Source organism: Pleurodeles waltl, chromosome 7 (assembly GCF_031143425.1).
Source record: "Pleurodeles waltl isolate 20211129_DDA chromosome 7, aPleWal1.hap1.20221129, whole genome shotgun sequence".
NCBI classification, from domain to species: Eukaryota; Metazoa; Chordata; class Amphibia; order Caudata; family Salamandridae; genus Pleurodeles; species Pleurodeles waltl.
In genome coordinates this window covers 809,855,261-809,876,947 of record NC_090446.1, presented here as the reverse complement: position 1 = coordinate 809,876,947, position 21,687 = coordinate 809,855,261, and the positions used below count along the sequence as shown (strand labels likewise).

Sequence of the window (21,687 nt, the reverse complement as noted above, 5' to 3'; positions counted from 1 at the left end):
TTGTGATCGGAACTTTGATGCATGACCCATTGGATCGGCACATAGCCGAGCTGGAAAGACGCAGCCCGACTTCCTGGGAGAAGAATCGACGCAGCGCCTGCCGTGCAACTGAAATTTCCCTGCATCGCCCACCGGATCGACGCAGCTCCTGTGCCTTCGTCCTCCACACCCAGGATTTCTCCAGATCGTTCCTGGAGCGCCCAAATACCCCGCAACCCAAAGAGGATCCAAGTCTTTGCGTCGTAAATCGACGCAAGGCCCTGACTGCGTGAAAAATATTGACGCATCGTCTGTGTGCCCCCCGAGAAACTGACACATACCTCCCCATTTTCCATGCATCTCCTCCTCTGAGGCCCTTCGTGGAGAATTTAGATGCAAACCAGGTACTTTGTGCTTACAAGAGACACTTGTTGCTTTTTAAGAACTAAAGTCTATTTTTATCATTTTCTAAAGTGATTTTTCAATGTGCACTTCTCAAATCTTGATTATTTTGACCTGCATTTAACCAGATAAATATTCTATATTATTCTAAACACTGTGTGGTGTGTTTTTGTGGTGTCATACTGTGTTATTGCATGATTTATTGCACAAATACTTTACACATTGCCTTCCAAGTTAAGCCTGACTGCTCAGTGCAAAGCTACCACAGGGTGGGCACAGAAAAATGTGTTTTGCGTGTGACTTACCCTGACTAGAGTGAGGGTCCTTGCTTGGACATGGGGTAACCTGACTGCCAACCAAAGACCACATTTCTAACATTGGTGGCAGCGGTGGGATAGGACTTGTATTTGTGCAGTGACATACAATAGCTAAGTGTACACTACCTACCCACAGTTGAAGGTCAACTTGATTTTTTTATCTTTTTCTGCAATTTCATTTTCTGCCTGACATTTTTAACTAAATCCTCAACCAACATGTCTCTGGCTGGGTCTCAAGCAGGAGATGAAGATTTTGACCCTGCCAACCTGGAGAGTTAAACGGCTGAAGAGGTTCTGCAAGGGGTTGGGAGTATCTACACAGGGTGCCTCCAGAAAGGAGGAATACCAAAAAGCGCTGAGGGCCTGGGCAGAAGCCCATTCAGATGAGAATTTTGAGGAGGAGCAAGAGGATGGCCCCTCAAATGATTTGTTGCCAGTAGTAGGGGATGTACTCCTGAAATTGCGCCCCCTGCTAAACCAGGGAGCAGTGTCTCTACCCATGGCCCGACCGCAGAGGAAAGGAGGGAAGAAAGAGTTTCAACTGCAAATAGCAAAGTTAAAAATTGAAGCTGAGAGAGCAGAGGCAGCAGCTGAGAGAGCTTTTGCTGAAAAGAAACTTTTGTTGGCTCATGAACTGAGTCTCAAGGAGCTGGATATTAAGGCGAGACAGTCTGAGTCTAGCAGTGATGGTGGCAGCATACATGCAGGACCTGCTGGGGAAAGAAAGGTTTGTATACCCAAAAATGTAGTGCCAATTATGTGGTGGGAGATGACATTGTTAAGTGATTGGCTGCTTATGAATTTGCACTAAGGGCTCATGGGGTCTCTAAAGAGCAATGGGGGGGCGGCCTTGTGAGGGTATGTACGAGTCGTGGGGAGGGACACACTTTTTACACTGGATCCAAAAGATCAAAATGTATATGCCCCCATGAAAACTGCTTTGCTTGCCAAGTTTGGGCTGACTCCTGAGAAATACCATCAGAGGTTCAGGAACAGCACCAAACTCTCCACACAAACTTGGGAACACTTTTTTGATTTTTCCAGTCAGGCACTGAATGGATGGTTGCGGTGCAGAAATGTAAATGATTACACAGGGTTATATAATTTGATTCTGAGAGAGCATATGCTCAGTATTTGTTTTACAGAGTTACACCAGCACTTGGTAGTCAGTAAGCTGACTGATCCTAGGAAGCTTGCTGAAGAGGCGGACCTCTGGGCAAGCACCAGTGTCCAAGAAGTTATCGGCAGGTGACTCCCACAAAGGTGGTCAGGGTTCCCACCAGAAGAAAGAGGGGGAGAAAAAATTAAAAATAAGGCATTCTCAAAAGCCCTCCAAAACAATACCCAGGGGGGTGGTACCCAGTCCCAGCCTGAGTCTGAGAAGAGGCCAGGATTTTTTGACAAGAAACTAAGCATTTGGGGATAAACTTCAGAGTACTTCAAGCATGGACACTCTGAGGGCGACTCCCAGTGTCCCAAGAGAGCACAGCCCACCACTGGAGGGCAGACACCTGGGTTGGCTAGTGTAGCACTCTGGGGGGAGATGGTCCCAGTTAGTTTGAGGGACAGATAAAGGTATCACTAGTGTCCATGGGAAATAAGGAAATGGTGCCAAAAGCCCACATGCCTGCCAATACTTGCAAGTATAAGCAGTAGGTCACCAATGATGGGCAAAGGGTGGAGGCTCTGTGTGAGACAGGAGCAAGTATGACTATTGTCAGGGATCAGCTGGTGTCAGAGAGCAAGTCATCCCTAATATATTCCACCAGGTCATAGTCGCTGACAATCACGAGAGCAACCTACCAGTAGGTAGGTGTGTGTGTGGTGTGTGTGGTGTGTGGTGTGTGGTGTGTGGTGTGTGGTGTGTGGTGTGTGGTGTGTGGTGTGTGTGTGTGTGTGTGTGTAAGGGTCTCTGGTACTCTAAAAGTAGCTGAGAGTCCTGCCATGCCTGTAGATTGTCTGTTAGACAATGATCTTGAGCACACTGCCTAGAAAGAGGTAGAGCTCAGATCCCACCTGGAGACGTTAGGTTTGCCTGAGTGGGTCTGCATGCCCACACAGTCCATGGCTGTCCGGGAAGGGAGTCAAGGGCACCTGGAGCATGGAAAAATGGCCCAGACAGCTGCACAGAGGAAGGGCAAGGGACACGGGAAACCCGCCCCAGATATTCCCGCGGTGGTTGACGGGGTCCCAGAAGGGGAGACCCCTGAGCCAACTAGGTAGGATATTGCCAACCTGGGTAACCTGCCTGAGCTTGCTGGCTGGCAAGTGGAGGGCAGACCAACCAGGGAGGAATTCTGCATGGCACAGAAGGACAGCCCCACTCTTGAGGGTCTGAGGCAACAGGCCTCAGCCCAAGCAGCATGTGAAGCCTCTGGCGATCACTACATATATTGGGAGAATGATCTCCTCTACAGTGAGCCTAAGGTACCAGCCGCTGGGGCAGCATGAGTGCTGGTGGTCCCCCAATGTTACCGGGCCTTTCTACTGGGCCTGGCTAACGACATCCCCCTGGCAGGACAGTTGGGGCAAGACAAGACCTTTACTAGGCTTGTCACCCACTTGGCCTTGAATGCGGGTAGCCTCAGATGCGCTCTGCAGGTCCTGCACAACCTGCCAGGCTAGTGGGAAGACAGGGAAAAAGCTTAAGGCCCCTCTGATCCCACTTCCCGTCGTGGGACCCCCCTTTTAAAGGGTGGGCATCAACATCATTGGTCCCTTGGACACCAAAACCACCCTAGGCAACAGGTTTATCCTGGTTTTAGTGGACCATGCCACCCGCTATCCAGAGGCAATCCCTCTAAAGACATTGACTGCACCGGTGGTAACCAGAGCTCTGATGGGGCTATTTACCTGTGTGGGGTTCCCAAAGGAGGTGGTGTCTGACAGAGACACAAACTTCATGTCAGCATACATGAAGTCCATGTGGGATGAGTGTGGGGTAACCTACCGGTTTACCACCCCTTACCATCCTCAAAACAATGGGCTTGTTGAGAAATTCAAGACCCTGAAAGGCATGATCACTGGCCTACCTGAGGCCATGAGGCGAAAGTGGGACGTCCTCTTGCCATGCCTTCTCTTTGTTTATAGAGAGGTGCCCCAGAAAGGGGTGGGGTTCAGCCCCTTTGAACTTCTCTATGGTTACCCTGTCAGGGGACCACTAAGCATAGTAAACGAGGGATGGAAGAAAGCTCCCAAGAAACCTCCCCAGGATGTGGTCAGTTACATGCTGGCCCTCCGCAACCAGACAGCGTTTCTGGAAACAGGCCAAGAGCAACCTCGAGGCCAGTCAAGAGGTGATGAAGGAGTGGTGTGACCAGAAGGCCACTCTGGTAGTATTCTCACCTGGAGACAAAGTATGGGTGATAGAGCCAGTAGAGCCTAGAGCTCTCCAGGACCGCTGGACTGGCCCATTCGAAGTCAAGGAGCAGAAGGGGTAGGACACTTACCTAGTGTACCTCAAGACCCCTAGAAACTCCCTGAGGGTTCTCCACCACAACCGACTGAAGCCTCATTTTGAGAGAAATTACATCAGTATGCTTCTGGTGACAGATGAGGACATGGAAGAGGAGAGTGAACCTCTCCCCACCTCCTCTCTTCCAAGGAAGGTGATGGGTCAGTGGAGGGTGTTAATCTCTCTGACTCCCTGACTCTAGATCAGAGGGGAGACTACTACGAGTTGTCGGAGCAGTTCTCTTCCCTGTTCTTACGCCTGGGCTCACACACTTGTGCATCCACGACATTGACACAGGAGACAGTCCACCTGTGAAACACAAAATTTACAGGGTGTCAGACAAAGTGAGGTCCAGCATCAAGAATGAGGTTTCCAAGATGTTGGCTCTTGGGGTGATAGAGAAGGCCAGTAGTCCCTGGTCCAGCCCAGTGGTGTTGGTTCCCAAGGTTGCTGCCCCCGGTGCTAAGCCAGAACTTAGATTCTGTGTGGACTATCGGGATCTCTAAGACAGATGCTTAACCCTTCCCCCGAGCTCGTAGACAGACTTGGCTCTGCCAAGTTCCTTAGTACCTTTGACCTCACGTCATGGTACTGGCAGATCGCCTTGACTAAAGGGGCTCAAGAGAGATCCGCTTTCTCTACTCCTGAGGGCCATTACCAGTTCAGAGTAATGCCCTTTGGATTGAAAAATGCCCTGCTACCTTCCAACAGTTGATTAACGGGGTCCTAGCTGGCAAAGATGCCTTTTGCACAGCTTACCTGGACGACATAGCCGTCTATAGTTCCAGCTGGGTGGAACACCTGCTCCAACTCAAGGAGGTGCTTCAGGCCCTGCAACAGGCAGGCCTAACCATCAAGGCCAGTAAGTGCCACATTCGGCAGGGTTCCGTGGTGTACTTGGGACATCTAGTAGGTGGTGGAAAGGTGCAACCTCTCCAGGCAGGATTGAAACTATCAAGGCCTGGCAACCACTAGAACCCAAACAGAGTTGAGAGCCTTCATAGGCCTCACAAGATATTACCGCAGATTTGTTAAGGGATATGGCACCATAGTAGACCCCTTAACAGAACTGACATCCATGAAACAACCTAGGTTGATGAATCGGACAGAGGCTTGCCAGAAAGCCTTTGATTTTGTGAAGGAAGCCATGTGCACCTCCACCGTGCTCAAGGCACCTGACTACTCCCAGGAATTTATTGTGCAGACGGACACTTCAGAGCATTGCATAGGGGTGGTTCTAGTACAGCTAAATGAGGAGGGCCTAGACCAAACAGTAGTCTTTATAAGCAGAAGACTATTACCACTGGAACAAAAGTGGAGTGCTATTGAGAGAAGCATTTGCTGTGGTCTGGGCACTGAAGAAGCTGAGACCATACCTGTTTGGGACTCACTTCTGGGTTCAGACAGACCACAGGCCCCTCAGGTGGCTCATGCAGATGAGGGGCGAGAATCCTACATGCTTGAGGTGGTCCATTTCCCTACAGGGGATGGACTTTACAGTGGAGCATCACCCGGGGACTGACCACGCCAATGCTGATGATCTCTCCAGATACTTCTGCCTTAGCGATGAGAGCTCCCAGGAGGTTGGGTAGCTCTCCCCACTTTCAGCTAGGGGGAGGGGGATGGTGGGTGACACATGTTAGACCTGACTTTTTGCCTGCCTCCCTCCACTTTTTGGACACTGTTTTTGCTGGTTTTAGGACTCTGCGCGCTTTACAACTACTAACCAGTGCTAAAGTGCATATGCTCTCTCCCTTAAAACATAGTGACATTAAATAAGCCAATTGGGTATGAACTAATCTACTTGTAAGTCCCCAGTAAAGTGCACTACATGTGCCCAGGGCCTGTAGATTAAAGGCTACTAGTGGGCCTGCAGCAGTGATTGTGCCACCCCCATAAGTAGCCCCTTAACCATGCCTCAGGCCTGCCATTGCAAGGCCTGTGTGTGCAGTTTCACTGCCACTTCGACTTGACTTTTAAAAGTACTTGCCAACCCTTAAACTCCCCTTTTTCTACAAATAAGTCACCCCTAAGGTAGGCCCTAGGTAACCCATAGGGCACGGTGCTATTTATGTAAACGGCAGGAAATAAACCTGTGTAGTTTATATGTCCTGGTACTGTAGAACTCCTATGTTCGTTTTACACTGCTGTGAGGCCTGCTCCTTTCATAGGCTAGCATTAGGGCTACCCTCATATACTGTTTGAGTGGTAGATTCTGATCTGAAAGGAGTAACAAGGTCATATTTAGTATGGCCAGAATTGTGATACAAAATCCTGCTGACTGGTGAAGTTGGATTTAACATTACTATTTTAGAAATGCCACCTTTAGAAAGTGAGCATTTCTCTGCACTTAAATCCTTCTGTCCCTTACAATCCACGACTGGCTAGGTTACTTGACAGCTCCCTTGTGCATTTAACTCAGACAACCCAAAAAACAGGATGCTCAGTCACACCTGCATACTGAATGGTTCTTCCTGGGCTGGGAGGGTGGAGGGCCTGACACTTACATTTGAAAGGACAGTGGCCTGCCCTCACACAATGGACTGCCAAACCCCCTACTGGGACTCTGGCAGACACGATTGAACTGAAAGGGGACCTGGTGCACTTCTAAGCCACTCTTTGAAGTCTCCCCCACTTCAAAGGCACATTTGGGTATTTAAACAGGGCATCTCACCCTACCAACTCAGACTCTTCTGGACAAGATACCACTGGGGAGGAAACTCTGAACCAGACCTTGCAACCTGCCAAGAGGAACTACCTGGCTGCCCAAAGGACACACCTGACTGTTTTTCTGCAAAGAACTGCTGCCCTCTGGTTCTGCTGAGAAGTGCTCTCCAAGGGCTTGGATAGAGATTGCCTCCTGTTCCTTGAAGTCTCAAAAAGACTCCATCCTGCAAAGAACTCCTTGTGTGGCAAATATTTGTCACACAGCCTACTAGAAACGACGCACAGGCTGCAATGCGGTGTGAAAACCACCGCACACAGAACCGGAACGATGCAGCCCGGCTCCCCGAGAGGATATCGGCACAGCGCCAGTGTTGCGACCGGAACTCCGACGCACGGCCCACTGGATCGGCACATAGCCGAGCCAGAACGACGCAGGCCGACTTCCTGCAAGAAGAATTGACACTACGCCTGCCGTCCAACAGAAATTTGCCTGCATCGCCCACTGGATCGACGCAGCTCCTGTGTCTTCGTCCAGCAAGCCCAGGATTTCTCCACATCGTCCCAGGGGTGTCCAAATACCCCACAACGCAAAGAGGATCCAAGCCTTCACGCCGGAAATCAACAAAAGGCCCCGACTGCATGAAAAATAACAACACATCGTCAGTGTGCGCCTGGAGAAACTTACACACACCTCACTGTTTTCCACGCATCTCCTCCTCTGCGACCCCTCACAAAGAATTTAGACGCAAACCAGTATTTTGTGCTTACAAGAGACACGTTGCTTTTTAAGAACTAAAGACTCTTTTTGTGATTTTCTAAAGTGATATTTCAACATGTAATTATCAAAGCTTGATCGTTTTGACCTGCATTTAACCAGATATATCTTTCTAAACAATGTGTGGTGTATTTTGGTGGCGTTATACAGTGTTACTGCATGATTTATTGCACAAATACTTTACACATTGCCATCTGAGTTAAGCCTGACTGCTCAGTGCCAAGCTACCAGAGGGTGGGCACAGGATAATTTGGATTGTGTGTGACTTACCCTGACTAGAGTGAGGGTCCTTGCTTGGACAGGGGTAACCGGACTGCCAATCAACCCCCTTATTTTTAACACAAGCATTTTGGACTCCCTAACTAGAGCCCTGGGGCCCACCTTACTCAGTGAAGCGTGTACCCAAAAACTTTCTAGAGTTAGAGTTAGATGTTGCATCAAAAGGATAGGCCCCTAGGAGCAGGCCTGTGGTGCCAAGAAATTAGGCAGAACAAACTTAGGACTAGGTTGCCACAAAAGCCTTAGCCAAGTCTGCACTAAAGGGCACTAAGAAATCAGTAGTAGATGGCTGAGGTTGTAAGGTTTCAGTCAACAAGTTTAGCTGCATACAAGTACTGCAGAGGATGCACTATCCTCAGTAAGGGAGTGAAGGGTACATTCAATTCAGTTTCAGGCAAAGTGCCCACATGTATGCCCATGCTTCTTGCAATCTGAAGGTCGAGGAAAATCTTGTAAAAAGATACTTTTCTTGGTCCCTTGGTCAACACAAGCTTTAACGGGTAAAGGCTTACTGCTTTTCAGGATAAAGTTTATCCTGTTCACTCAGTGACCAAGATCATATACGTAATCATGTCAGTAAGGCCCTTTCTCAGGCACAAGGTCTAATAGCCGTTTATAAGGCAGTTGGCTGGCTGCATTTTACTTATCTACTGTCAGTTTACCAAGTGAAGATCCCGGCCAGTCTTTTGTATGCAATAAAATGTATAGATCTATCCAACTGGAAGTTTTTAGATAAATTGGAAGGGCAAATTTTAAGACGCTTGGTTCCCTGCTATACCATGGCATCTATGGCAGATTTTAGGCTTGAATTTCGTATTGAGTGTTTTTGTACAGGGTTTAGCGGCGTTGGTACGGAGGGCATTTTGTCTATTTCACAGAGATTAATCTTCTCTAAGACACGTAGCATACAAAGAAATTTTTGATACTCTAAGAGAAAAATCAGTTTTTTTAGAAATTATAATCTCGCCCTGCAAATGCTTGAGTTTGACTCTGAACTTATTTTAGCCTTACCACCTCTTTTGTTTAAAAAGAGCATAAAAGAGGCCACAACGCGTAAAAGTTTTTTTTATTGGATATCAAGTTCTTCCGCCAAAAGAGATTTGAGGCTCTGACTAATTTAGTGATTTTTAAACAACCTCAACTATACTTATCTTGGAACTTACCATAAGGGGTGAGGTGTTTCTGTATTTTGATGAGACTGAACATGCTGCCACTAAAATATTAACCTCTAATTGGGATGGTTCTTCTAATAACTGTGATTTGTGTCATTTGGGGGTACAGGATTTTAAGCATGTGTTATTTGTATGTCCCTTTTTAGCTACACTGAGGAATAATAGCTGAAACTTCTTTATTTGTATTTTAATATTCACTCAGCAGTGGAGGCTTTGGAAGTAATGTATAACCCACCGAATGAAATATTCTGCTTCAGAATTTTCACGTGTTTTAAGGCATTTTTAAATCTATATTGATTTTATTATCTTGCAGATTTTTAAAAGAATGTATTTATCTTAATGGACTAACATATTGCACATCATGATGCACTTTATAGGAAACGTACTGTGAAACAAGTTAGAGGCTGCGATTTTGATGCACTTTATACAAGGTATTTATTTGAATGGATTGATCTATTTTATATATTGAAGTACTGTTTGGTAAAGGCACTGTAACATAAGTTTGATGGGTTGTGATGTGGGTGTATTATACTTTGTAGATAACATGTATTTTGAGGTCGATTATATTTATTTAGTATGAATGACTTGGTTTATGTGGACCTCTATGGAGTTCCAGTCATTAAATAAATTAATTGAATTAAGTTAAGGCAGAGGCCAGCATTAGCATAGTTGGGGAAGAGATTATCTGCTTCCTCATAGTCATTGTTGGTGTAAGGAACCTGCTTGAGTCCCTGGACCAGAGTTGATGATAGCCTGGCAAATTCAGGAACATACGCTTCAACCTCAGAATCAAGTCTAATCCGGATAATATTGAAGAGTTCAAGTTTTACAGTGCAGATTGCACAACTCCTTCTAGGAATTTAAACAGTGGGACGGGGTTCAATCTGGGATAGTCTTCTTGTGTTTGCATGAAGACTGCTCATTCAACCTTGGACTTACCCGATGACAGATTCAGAACCAGTTCACCCAGTGTCATCTGCTTAGCAAGAATTCAAATTGAATTTGAAGCCAAGGAACCAAAGAGAAGCAAAGTGTTGGGCCATGAATGACATCTGCTTCTTAAAGGTGTGTCATGACTTAAATCCCGGCACAGTCAGAAAAATTATTTTGGAAACATTGGTAAAACACTAAAAAAGTTGGGAGCCCTGGATCTATGTTGAAGGATGCAGAAAACTAGAAACTGACAGCATGCAGGGGGTGACCCCTATATATGGGGCTAAGTGTTACAATATCTAGTTGTGGGATGGAGTGGCTACAGAGTCCAAAGGCATCACCTACTGGCATGCAGAAGCTGGTGTATATGTTTTCTGGATCCAGATGGTGCTTTGGGGGAGAAGATAGAAAATGAGAGGAATCTGTGATGAGAATTATCAGTCAGAAAAGCATTTGTTCAGAGAACCTGTTAAGATATATATTTAAAACTCAAGTCTAGAACAAACACCCAAAGATGAGCAAGCTATTTCCCCATCATCCAGATTCCAGCTGCTTGGAGATATTAAGACCCTATCTATGTATCAGACTGCGGCACACTTCTGCATTCTACAGATGCACTGTCTAAGGAGAGGATAATAGGGTAACGAAGAACAGTCAGTCATTCTATGCACATCCTTCAATATGTAAGCACAGTAGGTGATTCATTATAGCTGTCTTTAACACACTACATACTGCAGAATCTACTAAAAAAAAAAAACTAATAGAAATATTTATATCTGTAGCCAAGGGTGTAAAAGTCTACATTGGGGTCAACTGTAAAAATATGTGAAACGCTGATTTAATCATTATTTTATAAGGAATGGTGCATGGTAAAATTATAATTATGTGTACTGCAAATGACAGTATTACAGCTTTGTAATGCAAACCTACAATACAATTCAGTGATTTATGTGACTGCATATATAACCTAGATAGTAATTTCTCAGAAGTTTAATGCTTTGGTTAGTATAAGTATATCAGACATTTAATTCCAAGCATTTTGGAGTTTGCTGTCCCCATATCATAAGAATATGTTGGTGTTGCTACAATAAACTTTCAAGACTTAAGCACTTCTGGCCACCAGTGACAAACATTTATCTGCAAACAATATTGGTGCATCCGATCCGTAGTACATACAAGCTTGTCAGTTCTTAGTCTTTTGGTCCAATGTGGTTAGTCACTGACTCAAATGGGGAAAATGAAGAGAAAAAAAACCAACCAATAAGCTCTCTGACAGATTACTTACCTAGGTGAGGAAACAGTTTAGTGACATTGCCACCTCTTCTAAATCAGAAAGTACCATTGCTGCCATTACATTGTTTGAAAAGGTATGGTAAACATTCTCATGTGAAATGTAAACTGAGATTAATTAAATTATTAAACATATTTGTAGCTTTCACTTGCTAGTCCATATTCTGTTTCCTCTATTTTTAGTTTGGTATCCAGTCCAAGACTGTTCCAAACTTTAAGTACAATTGTCATTTTTCTCACTCAAAACTGAATTTCACACAACATAATAAACTTCTGTTGCCTTCATTCAAAACATTTGTAAAGCTGGTTCTATATATCAATAATGCTTTAAAAAAAGGTTCAAGCAGGATGTGATTAAAACTACTAAAAAGTAGCTGGATTTTTATTGTAGGATTAAAGGCAATACAAGAGTAAACTGAAACAAATGTCTTCAATTTATACAAACAAGTGGTATGAACTATGTACATGTACCACTAAAATGGAATGGTTAAAGCATAGGCCAGAATAATTGTTAACGAAATAGAACAGATAGTGAGACACTGAAGAGAACATTCATGTAAAACAAGTATCAAGAAAACAAGTAAAAATAACAAATAAATTAAACAATTTACAAATTATGTATTACAGATGATATTACTATATAATTTACTATTATTCTTAAAAGAAACACTTTCAACCTTTTTTTATTTTAACACATAACATGGTCTTCGAGAGGCAATGAAGATTAAAAGACAAAACAGAGGTACTGCAGTACAAATAAATTAAATAAGGCATTTTAATTGAACTATTTGTCTCAAATAAATATGTGTTCCCCTCACATCCCTCTCAACAGCAGATGCCTGGCTTCGCTCTACCGTGGACATAACAGTCTAATACCAGAATAACTCGGCCTAGATATCATTTGACAAAGATATTGCTCCATTTGAGTTAATAGTAGAAAATCTACACCCAATGGAGTCATATCTTTGTAAATGATATTTGGGCCACAATATTTTAGTAACCAATATTCTGCTATGCAACCAAATTAAAAAAGTAGGCATTCTTAATTGTAACCTAACACAGGTTAATACTAATGTTTCATACCTGTGCAGATTATTAAACTGTTTTGCGTATGTTTGATACCTCCCATCCAACAACCAGTATTTTAAACTTTAAAAAGTTACATTTTAAACATATGTTCCCATTTAGTTTTTATCTGTTTGAGAGTCCATGCAATAGACAATGCTGTAAATGGGTACTGTATCAAATGACAGTTGTTTCTAGGTACCTAATTACAAAACATAATCAGCACCTACAGCTGATTTTACAACGTGTGCCAGCTAGAATGTGTGCTATTATAAACAAATTGCTAATTCCATGCTAATACTAAACCTACACTGGTACCTGACATGATGAGATGAATATTACCATGAATAATGAAATTATGAGATGGTGGAAGGAAAACAGGGATGGCGACTTAAAAAAAAAATGGACAGAAACCATTCAAATAGTGTGTTAGAACTAAAATTGTTACCCAGAAGATTCTGCTTGCAGAACGCTTACACAAAATTCCCAATGCGTCTGTGCAAAAAAAATGCTGAGGATTTTCTAGTTGCCAAGTATCTTCTGAACTTCTTTCTATGCAAAAGCAGCCCATCCTAAGTATAAACAAATTTATATGACTTATGAACTTGGAGTCAAACATAAAAGGATTAATCAGCCTGAACAACAAACTGCTAGGATATGGCTAAGATGCAGGCTTTCTTCTCCTGAAATCGTGGATAATTGTTCAAGGCCTATAATATCACTGCAGAAACACATAGAAAAAGATTTCCTCTATGCGATATCCAGAGAATTTAACACTGTGTAATAATGATACACATATAGCTGCTTTAAATTACACTTCGCTTCAGTAGCAGTCTGAGCTCTAAAGAAGGTAAGAAATTAAGAGATTCTGATAAACGTCATATGTTCTGGATCAATGCTAGGAAAAAAAGCAAGAAGCCAATAGATTTAGGCTACAACTCTCCCTCAAGGTACAACTCTTAAGAACTGTTGGCTGATGGAGCCAACTGTGCTAATAGGACTTTGACCTAAGGAGTTCACTTTAAGTGAATGTGGCTAGAAGATAAAACAAGTCGCATACATTTTTGAGATCTTCAAGTTCTTTAATAGTGGATAGTTGTTGTGCATCACAAGAATAGTAGGTAAAACCGAACTCTGTCACACTGGGCGAGGGACATATTTCCAACTGGTGTTTGGCCTCAAGATTAAAGTCTCTTGGAAAGATAACATGTACCTATTTATTCCTATCAGCCCCACTACTGCACAAAACATCTGAGCCAAGAAGAGGGCAAATAACTTGAATGGATATGCCCCTTACCCCAAACAACAATCAAGTGCAGCTTTCTCCTGAAAAAGGGCAGTTATAGCTACTAGAAATGTATTTAAAATGAGAACCAGGACTAATTGTTCTTAATAAAATGTTTTCTCAGAAAAAGATTAATAGGACATAGTCTAACATCCTGAACCTACGAATAGATGAAAAGAAAAAAACTGAACTGGCCTTCCTTGGTTATGGTTTGATGCTAAGGATATCAGTAACTGGGTGTCTTGCAGGGATTCTAAGTCACCACATCATCAGGTGAGGGAAACGGGGGCAGTATACTGCTCAAGGAATGATACGCAGGCTGGAAAAATCAGAATTTAAAAACTTACAAGGTGGCCCCAAGAAATAGAAAAATCATTCAAATGGACAATAACGTCTGAAACCAACCAGTTTCTCTTTCAGTGATCTATCAACCAGCTGAGGGAGGGAGGGAGAGAGGAGGAGAGAGAGAGAGAGAGAGAGAGAGAGAGAGAGAGAGAGAGAAACATATTTCTATGCATGAGTAACCAGGATCCACTAGGGATGCTGACAGGCTATCCTTCTTTTCTTTATTTTCCAGACCCTCAATGAGGTGACTGAGAAACTGAAAATGGTTAGTAATAACAACTTAATTACTTTTTTGAGAAAAATAGGAGCACATTAAGTTTAATTGATTATGGAACTGTTTAACTGAGAAGGCTTAAATTAATTTGAGATATTTCACAAAATGTAAATAAAACACAATCAAGAAAAAAGTAATACCACTTCTGTGTTTTTGGCACGGCAAGCCACAGATGAACAACAATATATTTCCGGCATATAGCATCTGAAACTTCAGTTCTTCCCTTTGGAAAATGCATTAAGGAAATACAGATAACTAATTGTGACAAACAGACCCAAGTTCAAATGCAACCACATATTCCTTTTAAAAACATTCAGTTTCACAGTTTCTCTCTACGTACACAGGAAATGGTTTATGAAATTTTGTCTAGAAATATCTACACTATAATACACTCTTAGATGAGGTTTGAAATCCACAAAATATCTACTTTAGGGTGAATATTTTAGAAAATGTAATTGTGCACAACACTTATCACTAGAACTCAGTTTACCAATGAAAGGAGGAACTCTTAACATAAAAGAGCAATAAAAGGACAATTCAATAGACCACTGTGGTATTTAGTTAGCAGGTCTCATTTCGGAAGTAGCAGTTTATTCGGCTTGTCATGGGGGATTAGTAATTTCTACTAAATTCAGTGATCAACTGCATGCTACATTTTGAGGGTTCTCTCTTTCCTGGTGTAACAAATAAATATATGGTGACTGTTTAACCCTCGAGTCGTATCTATTTTATATTCTATGTTTATGTACAATAACTTCTACTTTAAACTACATTACAGAGGAGAATATGGATAAAGACCTGCTGTGGTGAACGTGCCACACAAATATAGAAATACAGTAATTTGATTCAAAGAGTGCAATCAAAAGTGGAATAAATAAAAAGGGCAAAAGCACATATAAGCTGTAGCATAGCATGTTCCCCTTTTCTTTGCCTCTCATGTAATGACAGTACTGCACTGTAAATTTCTTTGTGTTACTAAAGAAAGCAGCTACACTCAATTGTTTTGACGATCCCTTACGGTTGTATTTCCATTTGAAGATGTACATCCTATATGTTTGAAAGTGTTTTCAGCATACCATCTCTGTAAATTGGTTATAATGGGATCCTGGAAGAATCTGTATTTTTTGACTGGGCTACAAGCCAACAAATATTACTTTGCAAGATTGTGTCCTCTGAATTTCAACGTGCTTCCACTGAAACACAGTTGTAAATTTTAGCTCAAAAGTAAGAACGCTTTACAGAGGAGAATGGAACTGACAAATGTAACACATTGGGACATGGTAACACGCTTGTTTAAATAAAGACTGGACTTTCCTCAGAATATTGACCTGAATACATCAGCATACATTCCATTTCAACTATATTTCTAAGAAACATATTATCCATTTCAAGGCCATTATTTTAAACTTCATCTTTATGGTTTTATTAGACAAATTATATTGAATTATTCTACAATTTCAAAGCCCAACACTGTGGAATCAAGACATGTCGGGGAGTTCCTAAATAAGTTTAATGACTGAAGATCTGGAATGCAAGTTATTAACAATTATAAGATGAATTATTCTTAAAAAACATTTGTCTAAGATTGAACTTTGAGTGTGACTCAGCTACAAATAGTGCCTTTAAATACTAATATGAAATGTTGCAAAATGAGGTTGAGCAAAGACAAAAAGTCATTACAGGCAATGTATATTGTAGAAATGTAGAGCAGTTTACCAATGTAGCACACATGTGTGTACCATCTTCAATCTTAAAGTAAAATGTGAACAATAGCAGCTTAGAGTCTAAGGTAAACAATAGGACAAAATAAAAATGTAGTTTACAGATCATTGGGATTACATCTCAGCGTACTGAGAGTAGATTAAAATAGGACACTTCTAACGAGAGCCGCAAACCTGTTTGAGAATGCCTATAGTTAAAACATAAAATCAGATTTCTTATTCTATATAAAGCAGGTGGTCCAACTAAATTTTGAGTCCTTTTACTTGGCATATCAAATGTTAAACAAACCTTTGAAAATTATAATGCATCTGATATCCTACTGCGAAAACAATATTATATTGATTATCTTTGTGTTACCCAAAATGGTGTCTAAGAAGGCTAAAGAGCATAAACAGATGAAAAACCAAATGCATAAAATCCAAGATTAGAGTTTGTACTCCTTTGACCATTCAGTCTATAAAAATGTAAGGTAGGCTTAAGCCTGCTTTACAGCTAGACTTCCGCGTTCAACTTGAAAGTTCTACATGAGAACATGAAATTTTTCATTGCGAGACAGATGTTCCATTTGCATGGCGTTATAATTGTAATTATATTTAGATTGAATAAGAAATTGGTAGTGGATATTATATGGCTATAAGCCACAAAAAATGTACAACTGGTATCTGATATCACTTTTAAATTGTGTTCTTTTTCTTTATTTTCAAATTGATCCAAATGATCATTCTGAAACGATCATGCTCATTCTATATTACTGTATGGTACCGCACTGAGAAAAATCATTTTTGGCAACCTTTACAATGTTAAAGGTCCTTAAAGTATAAGCTGACACAGTGTGTGTTACAATGAATGGCCACAATAACAGGATATAACTCCTGCCATGTAAATCTTGATTTTAATGCAAAATCAACTTGAATATCTTATAATTTATCTAAAACTCTACATTGGGTGTATAAGATTAGGAACCACAATCTTTAAAAAGCTGAAAGGGAACTCTCAATTAAATATTCCAGGAATGACACCCTAGTAAAATAAAAATACTCTAGACATTAGATGCTCATTTCCAAACCAATGATCAGGTGGCTAAAACTCCTGATCCAACATCAATGTGTGAAACTGCATATCTGATATTAAAAGTTATCACAAACATGTCTTTGCACGCACTTGTGATGTCTTAACATTGGAGATGTATGCATGTGGCTTTGAAGTCAATATGTAGTTAAAGAAATATGCAGGTAAAAAAAGACTTTGAAAATCCTTCTAATGATGGGGACCGCAAGCTACAATGCAACCGTTAAAGCTTTGTTGAAAGCATATTGCAGTTCCATTTTTACTTCAGCCTGCAGGTCAACAGAAGCAGTTGTAAAATACACCATACATCCTGACTTTTCAAACCTTACAAGAGAACACTGAGGCAAAAGAGGACTTGTGGTTTGTCCTAGATAAGCCTCAAAATGTGCAAATGAATTATTAAAATGACAAAGTGGGCCCAACTGTATTCAGGCACTGCATCTCAAGTTCCAATCCTGTCTTAATTTGCCTTAAATGTTTCCCTTCCCTGTGTCCCTTCTGTACATTCCTCCTTGGTTTCTTCATAAACCAAACAATGAATAAGTGTTAGTTTTCCCTACATAATTTCAATACAACACAAACAGGACAGTTATAACAAATGTGACTTTGAATCGTGTACATGTGCCACTTTCCAACCACTCGAAGAAACATACACTTATTTGAAGATTAGGTAACACAAAAAATATTGGAAATGACTCAGCATATATTGTGCTGTACCATGACAGCATTTAGTCAATTTGAGAGGAATACTGAAAGAGACGTATTCTTGATAGCCATTTAGTCAGTGCCAAACAAAGAGCTTTCTTCTGCAGAGGCACAAAACACACGAACAAACTAGTTATCCTTTGGTAGTGGGGGAAGGCTTGATCCTTCATCTAAAAGAGATTCTACATTACCATTTGGTGAAACAGAAGATACAGGATGCTAACATTTATAAAGGCATAATCAATGTGCACGTACAGTGTGTGCCAATATACAGATAAGACATGTATTATTACAGCTTTTGCTATGTAAACAATAAAATAAATACAGTGAGCCGACAGTAAACACAAGTTCAGGCATTGTTAGCCTAACAATAACTTGGAGTATAGGCAAAGGTAAGAAATACCTTTTGTAGTACCACAGTACACCTGTGATTGTGGAATCCAAGCTGAAGAATAGCAACCTATATCACTGTTCAAGATAAAAAGCCACAGTTTCAAAATGCTGCCAGAAGGAGGCATAATTGCTCAGTTTTAGAAGTCACTGTTACTAAGTGCTGCCAAAACGTTGCGTCTCTCAGTATGTAAATAGAGGAAATACATCTTTACTTTGGCACATGCGATGCCCTGTGGAAGCTGTAGAAGGCAGCATTCAAAACCTTTTAACAAGGCAAACCATGAGGATAAGTAAAGAGTTTCAGAGAAGTTCAGCAACACCACAGATAAACTCTGAACAGCAGCATTACAAAAATGTTCCACCATAAAATAACAATCAGCACATCAGTTGAGCATTACAAAGAAAGCTAGGCAATTTTGGGTTGTTACTCCAAGCTCAACTTCCAGTTAGTGCTGGATGAAGATGAAGTGATGAAGATACTATCCAGCTTTTCACCTTGGCTTCACAGGTTTCTTGGCCCACAGCATCTCAGACGTTTTAATGCACTTGCAATATTATGAACAGTATACTGTACAAATTCCATTACATATATACCCCAATACTTTAATCTCAAGGGCACAGTTGGTGTTAAAAATACTGTTGTGCAACACTGCATATGGAACTCAACTGATGATCTGTGTAAACTAATTAATAGCTAGGAAAAGTAGAAAGGAGCACCGATGAGCGAATACAATAAATTCCTTTACAGAGGAAACCTTAAACAGCTTCAAGTTAAATCCTGTATAGGTTGGATTGACTTACCAGCTGTAATAAGGGTGAAAGAAGTACAACTAACACATCATCATTCCACTCATTAAAACACATCCTTGAATGCTACTGATATTTAAATGCTGTGCGAATTTCTTTTACAGTCCGGCTTAGAAATTAAATATACAAATTACGCTCTGAACAAGCCTGAAGGTAATTATTTGACTATTTAGAGAAAACATAAGCAGAGAGGTGATTTTTTGTGCTGGTGTTTTACAACAAATGTTGTATGACTAAAGAGCCATAAGACCTTTCCACGTGATACAATTTCTGAATTAAGTATTATTGTCTGGATGTGTCAAAGTACTGAAAGAATTAACACTAGATTTATAAAGGGCAAACTATAGTTGACAAATATTTCAGGACGAAGCGCAGAGCATATATGTTTTCTCTAGTCGGTGATCCCATTAGGAGAACAGTAGATTTCCCAGTTTTCATGCACAGCAATTTTCATCCGTTTACCCACAATTTTCACAAGAGAAGAAATTACAGCAGATAAAAGCTGATGATCTTCTTTGGTTCCCTTGATCATACACGAGGATATTTCTATCAGGGATATGCAATTATTCTGCCAAGAGCATCTGGTGCTCTATGAGAAGTTTGGCAGCCCAAGTAGAGCACCCACCGCTCCAAAGTATCCCTGTATTTAAGAACAAAAACAAAATGAAGATGATGTTATTACAAAAGCCAATTTCACATAGAACAGATATTTTATTCTTGCCATCAACACCACTATAAAAAGTATCAGAGTAGTCCAATCATATTAATCAAAAGAACAGAGTAAATAATGCAAATCAATACTGATGGAGCAATGACCAATACTGACCCACTGGATAAGAATTTATAGAAAAATATGTACTCTGTTTAAACTTAGTACTTTAGAACATTTGTGAGTAGGACATATTTTAAACAGCAGTGGTTATAGGCTAGTTACAGGGTGGGAACATGGAAGAGGAAGAAAGAACCTACTGGGAATTAAATAAAGCCCAACACTCGCTTCTCACACACAATATGTGTACTTATTTTTCATGCCATAAACAGCTCCAGAGAGAGTGCAAGCGGTGACTATAGCAAAGTGCCACACTGTCTGGGTGTAGGCAAAAGATGTTTCCATCTGTTTACTAGTTCATATGTGGGTCAAGGAGATTAAGGAATTCCTGAATTTCTACTGGGGAAAATCTACAGATTTGCAACTTGGTGAATGCACTGAAATCAGAGTTTTGCAGATTTCCATGTTCAGGCTCGATGAATTCCAATAAACAGTAAATTAAAATCACACGTAGAAGCATACAAATCTTAAAGTCACTTTTCTTTATGAGTTCGGTACTCCACTTTTACACAGGGTGTCTCTTAGTGCTCCCAATTGTTGACAGGTTGGGAAGCTGAGGCACAGGTCAACTTCACATTTTTCTGTCAAATGAGGAAAGCAGTCTAAAAGTTCTGGTCAACTTTATTTCATCTCTTCAGACACCACCTTTCCTCTCAAATCATAATGAAAAATCAGTCATTTGCAGTCTTAGTCAAATGTAAGTGGTTGGATATTTTATTTGAATAATAGTTAATACTGAAATAATGAGGACTACTGTCTAATAACTAGACATTTAGAACAGCATCTGCATGGTGCTCCCTGTCATGTCATACCTCATGTTCTAGAAACAACGCCTTCAGCTGACCCTTTGACCAATAATCCAGTGCATATGCCAAGAGCTTCATTGACAATGTATTCACTCGCAAAAAGTTGCCAACAAAAACGACCCGACTGATTTTCTAGAAAGAAAAATAAACATTCAATATAATGTTGTAGCTGGTCACGGAGTACAGTGAATTTTACAAACCAAAAGTAAGCTGTACGTGAATCAGACATTCTGTGCAGTTTCAAAATTATGTCCCACATCACTTTCTAAGGCACTTTTATAATACAAGATTTGTGCGAGCTCAACTTTGTCATTCAAAAGGGCACTACATCATCCAATAAACTGCAGAAGCACAGGATTATTTTTTTATGATGGTTGTCGCTCATTATAAGTTTTAGGATTTAAATACTATCATGACATGGGATACTTCTGAAAAAAATAACAGATGTATTCCAACACATCCTGCTAGTTCCAATCTGAAAGTGCACACGAGCGGTACTAATTACTTTAAACAGATGGGTCCTACAATAAACTGACAAGGACGCGTTTTAGACAGCCTTAATAGCTATATTCATTTAACCTATAATATGTCTACGACTGAGGAGAGTTCAAAATAATGGTGCCCCAGGCCAAATATGTCTGGCATTGGCTGCTGACCGTTAAGCTCTGCCAATGGTTCCTTTGTAAACAGGTTTTGAAAAAACACATTACACACCATGTTCCTGATGTAAAAGCAAGCATTGCAACAAATGGAACTGGCACTAAAAGGCACTTCTTATTGAGCGGCTCTGCACATTGTGAACACGCAGAGTGCCATCACGGACAGTGAAGTAAGTCGACAACTGAAGTGGACTGACTCTTTGACCAATGCTGCACTGTGGGCACAAACAAAATGTGACTAACTCTACAGCAGAAAAATGGATGAAGAATTCTGGTATGGAAAGAAGCATTGCATAATATTTTTATTTGAAAAAGCTAATGCCAAAACTATAAAAGACATGAAAATGGACCTTAAACACTGAGCTGTATGAAGAAGACATACAAAATGGCCAAGCTCAGTGTGCAGAGATCTTTGCACCACGGAGTCGGAAAATAAACTGTGAAACAGAGTTAACAGTTAA

At 41.0% G+C, this 21,687-nt stretch overlaps 1 protein-coding gene across 1 annotated transcript in view; it reads right to left on the bottom strand.

Annotated features, from left to right (window-relative positions):
• Nucleotides 1–11,617: 11,617 nt before the first annotated feature.
• PANK3 (pantothenate kinase 3) overlaps nucleotides 11,618–21,687 on the bottom strand; it is a 74,097-nt gene continuing 64,027 nt past the window's right edge. The window contains exons 6-7 of the mRNA XM_069199344.1: nucleotides 20,574–20,699; nucleotides 11,618–19,572 (exon numbers count right to left, since the gene is read on the bottom strand). Of these exons, the coding sequence (XP_069055445.1) occupies nucleotides 19,522–19,572; nucleotides 20,574–20,699 (177 nt within the window). The 3' untranslated portion in view covers nucleotides 11,618–19,521. The remainder of the gene's footprint in view (nucleotides 19,573–20,573; nucleotides 20,700–21,687) is intronic.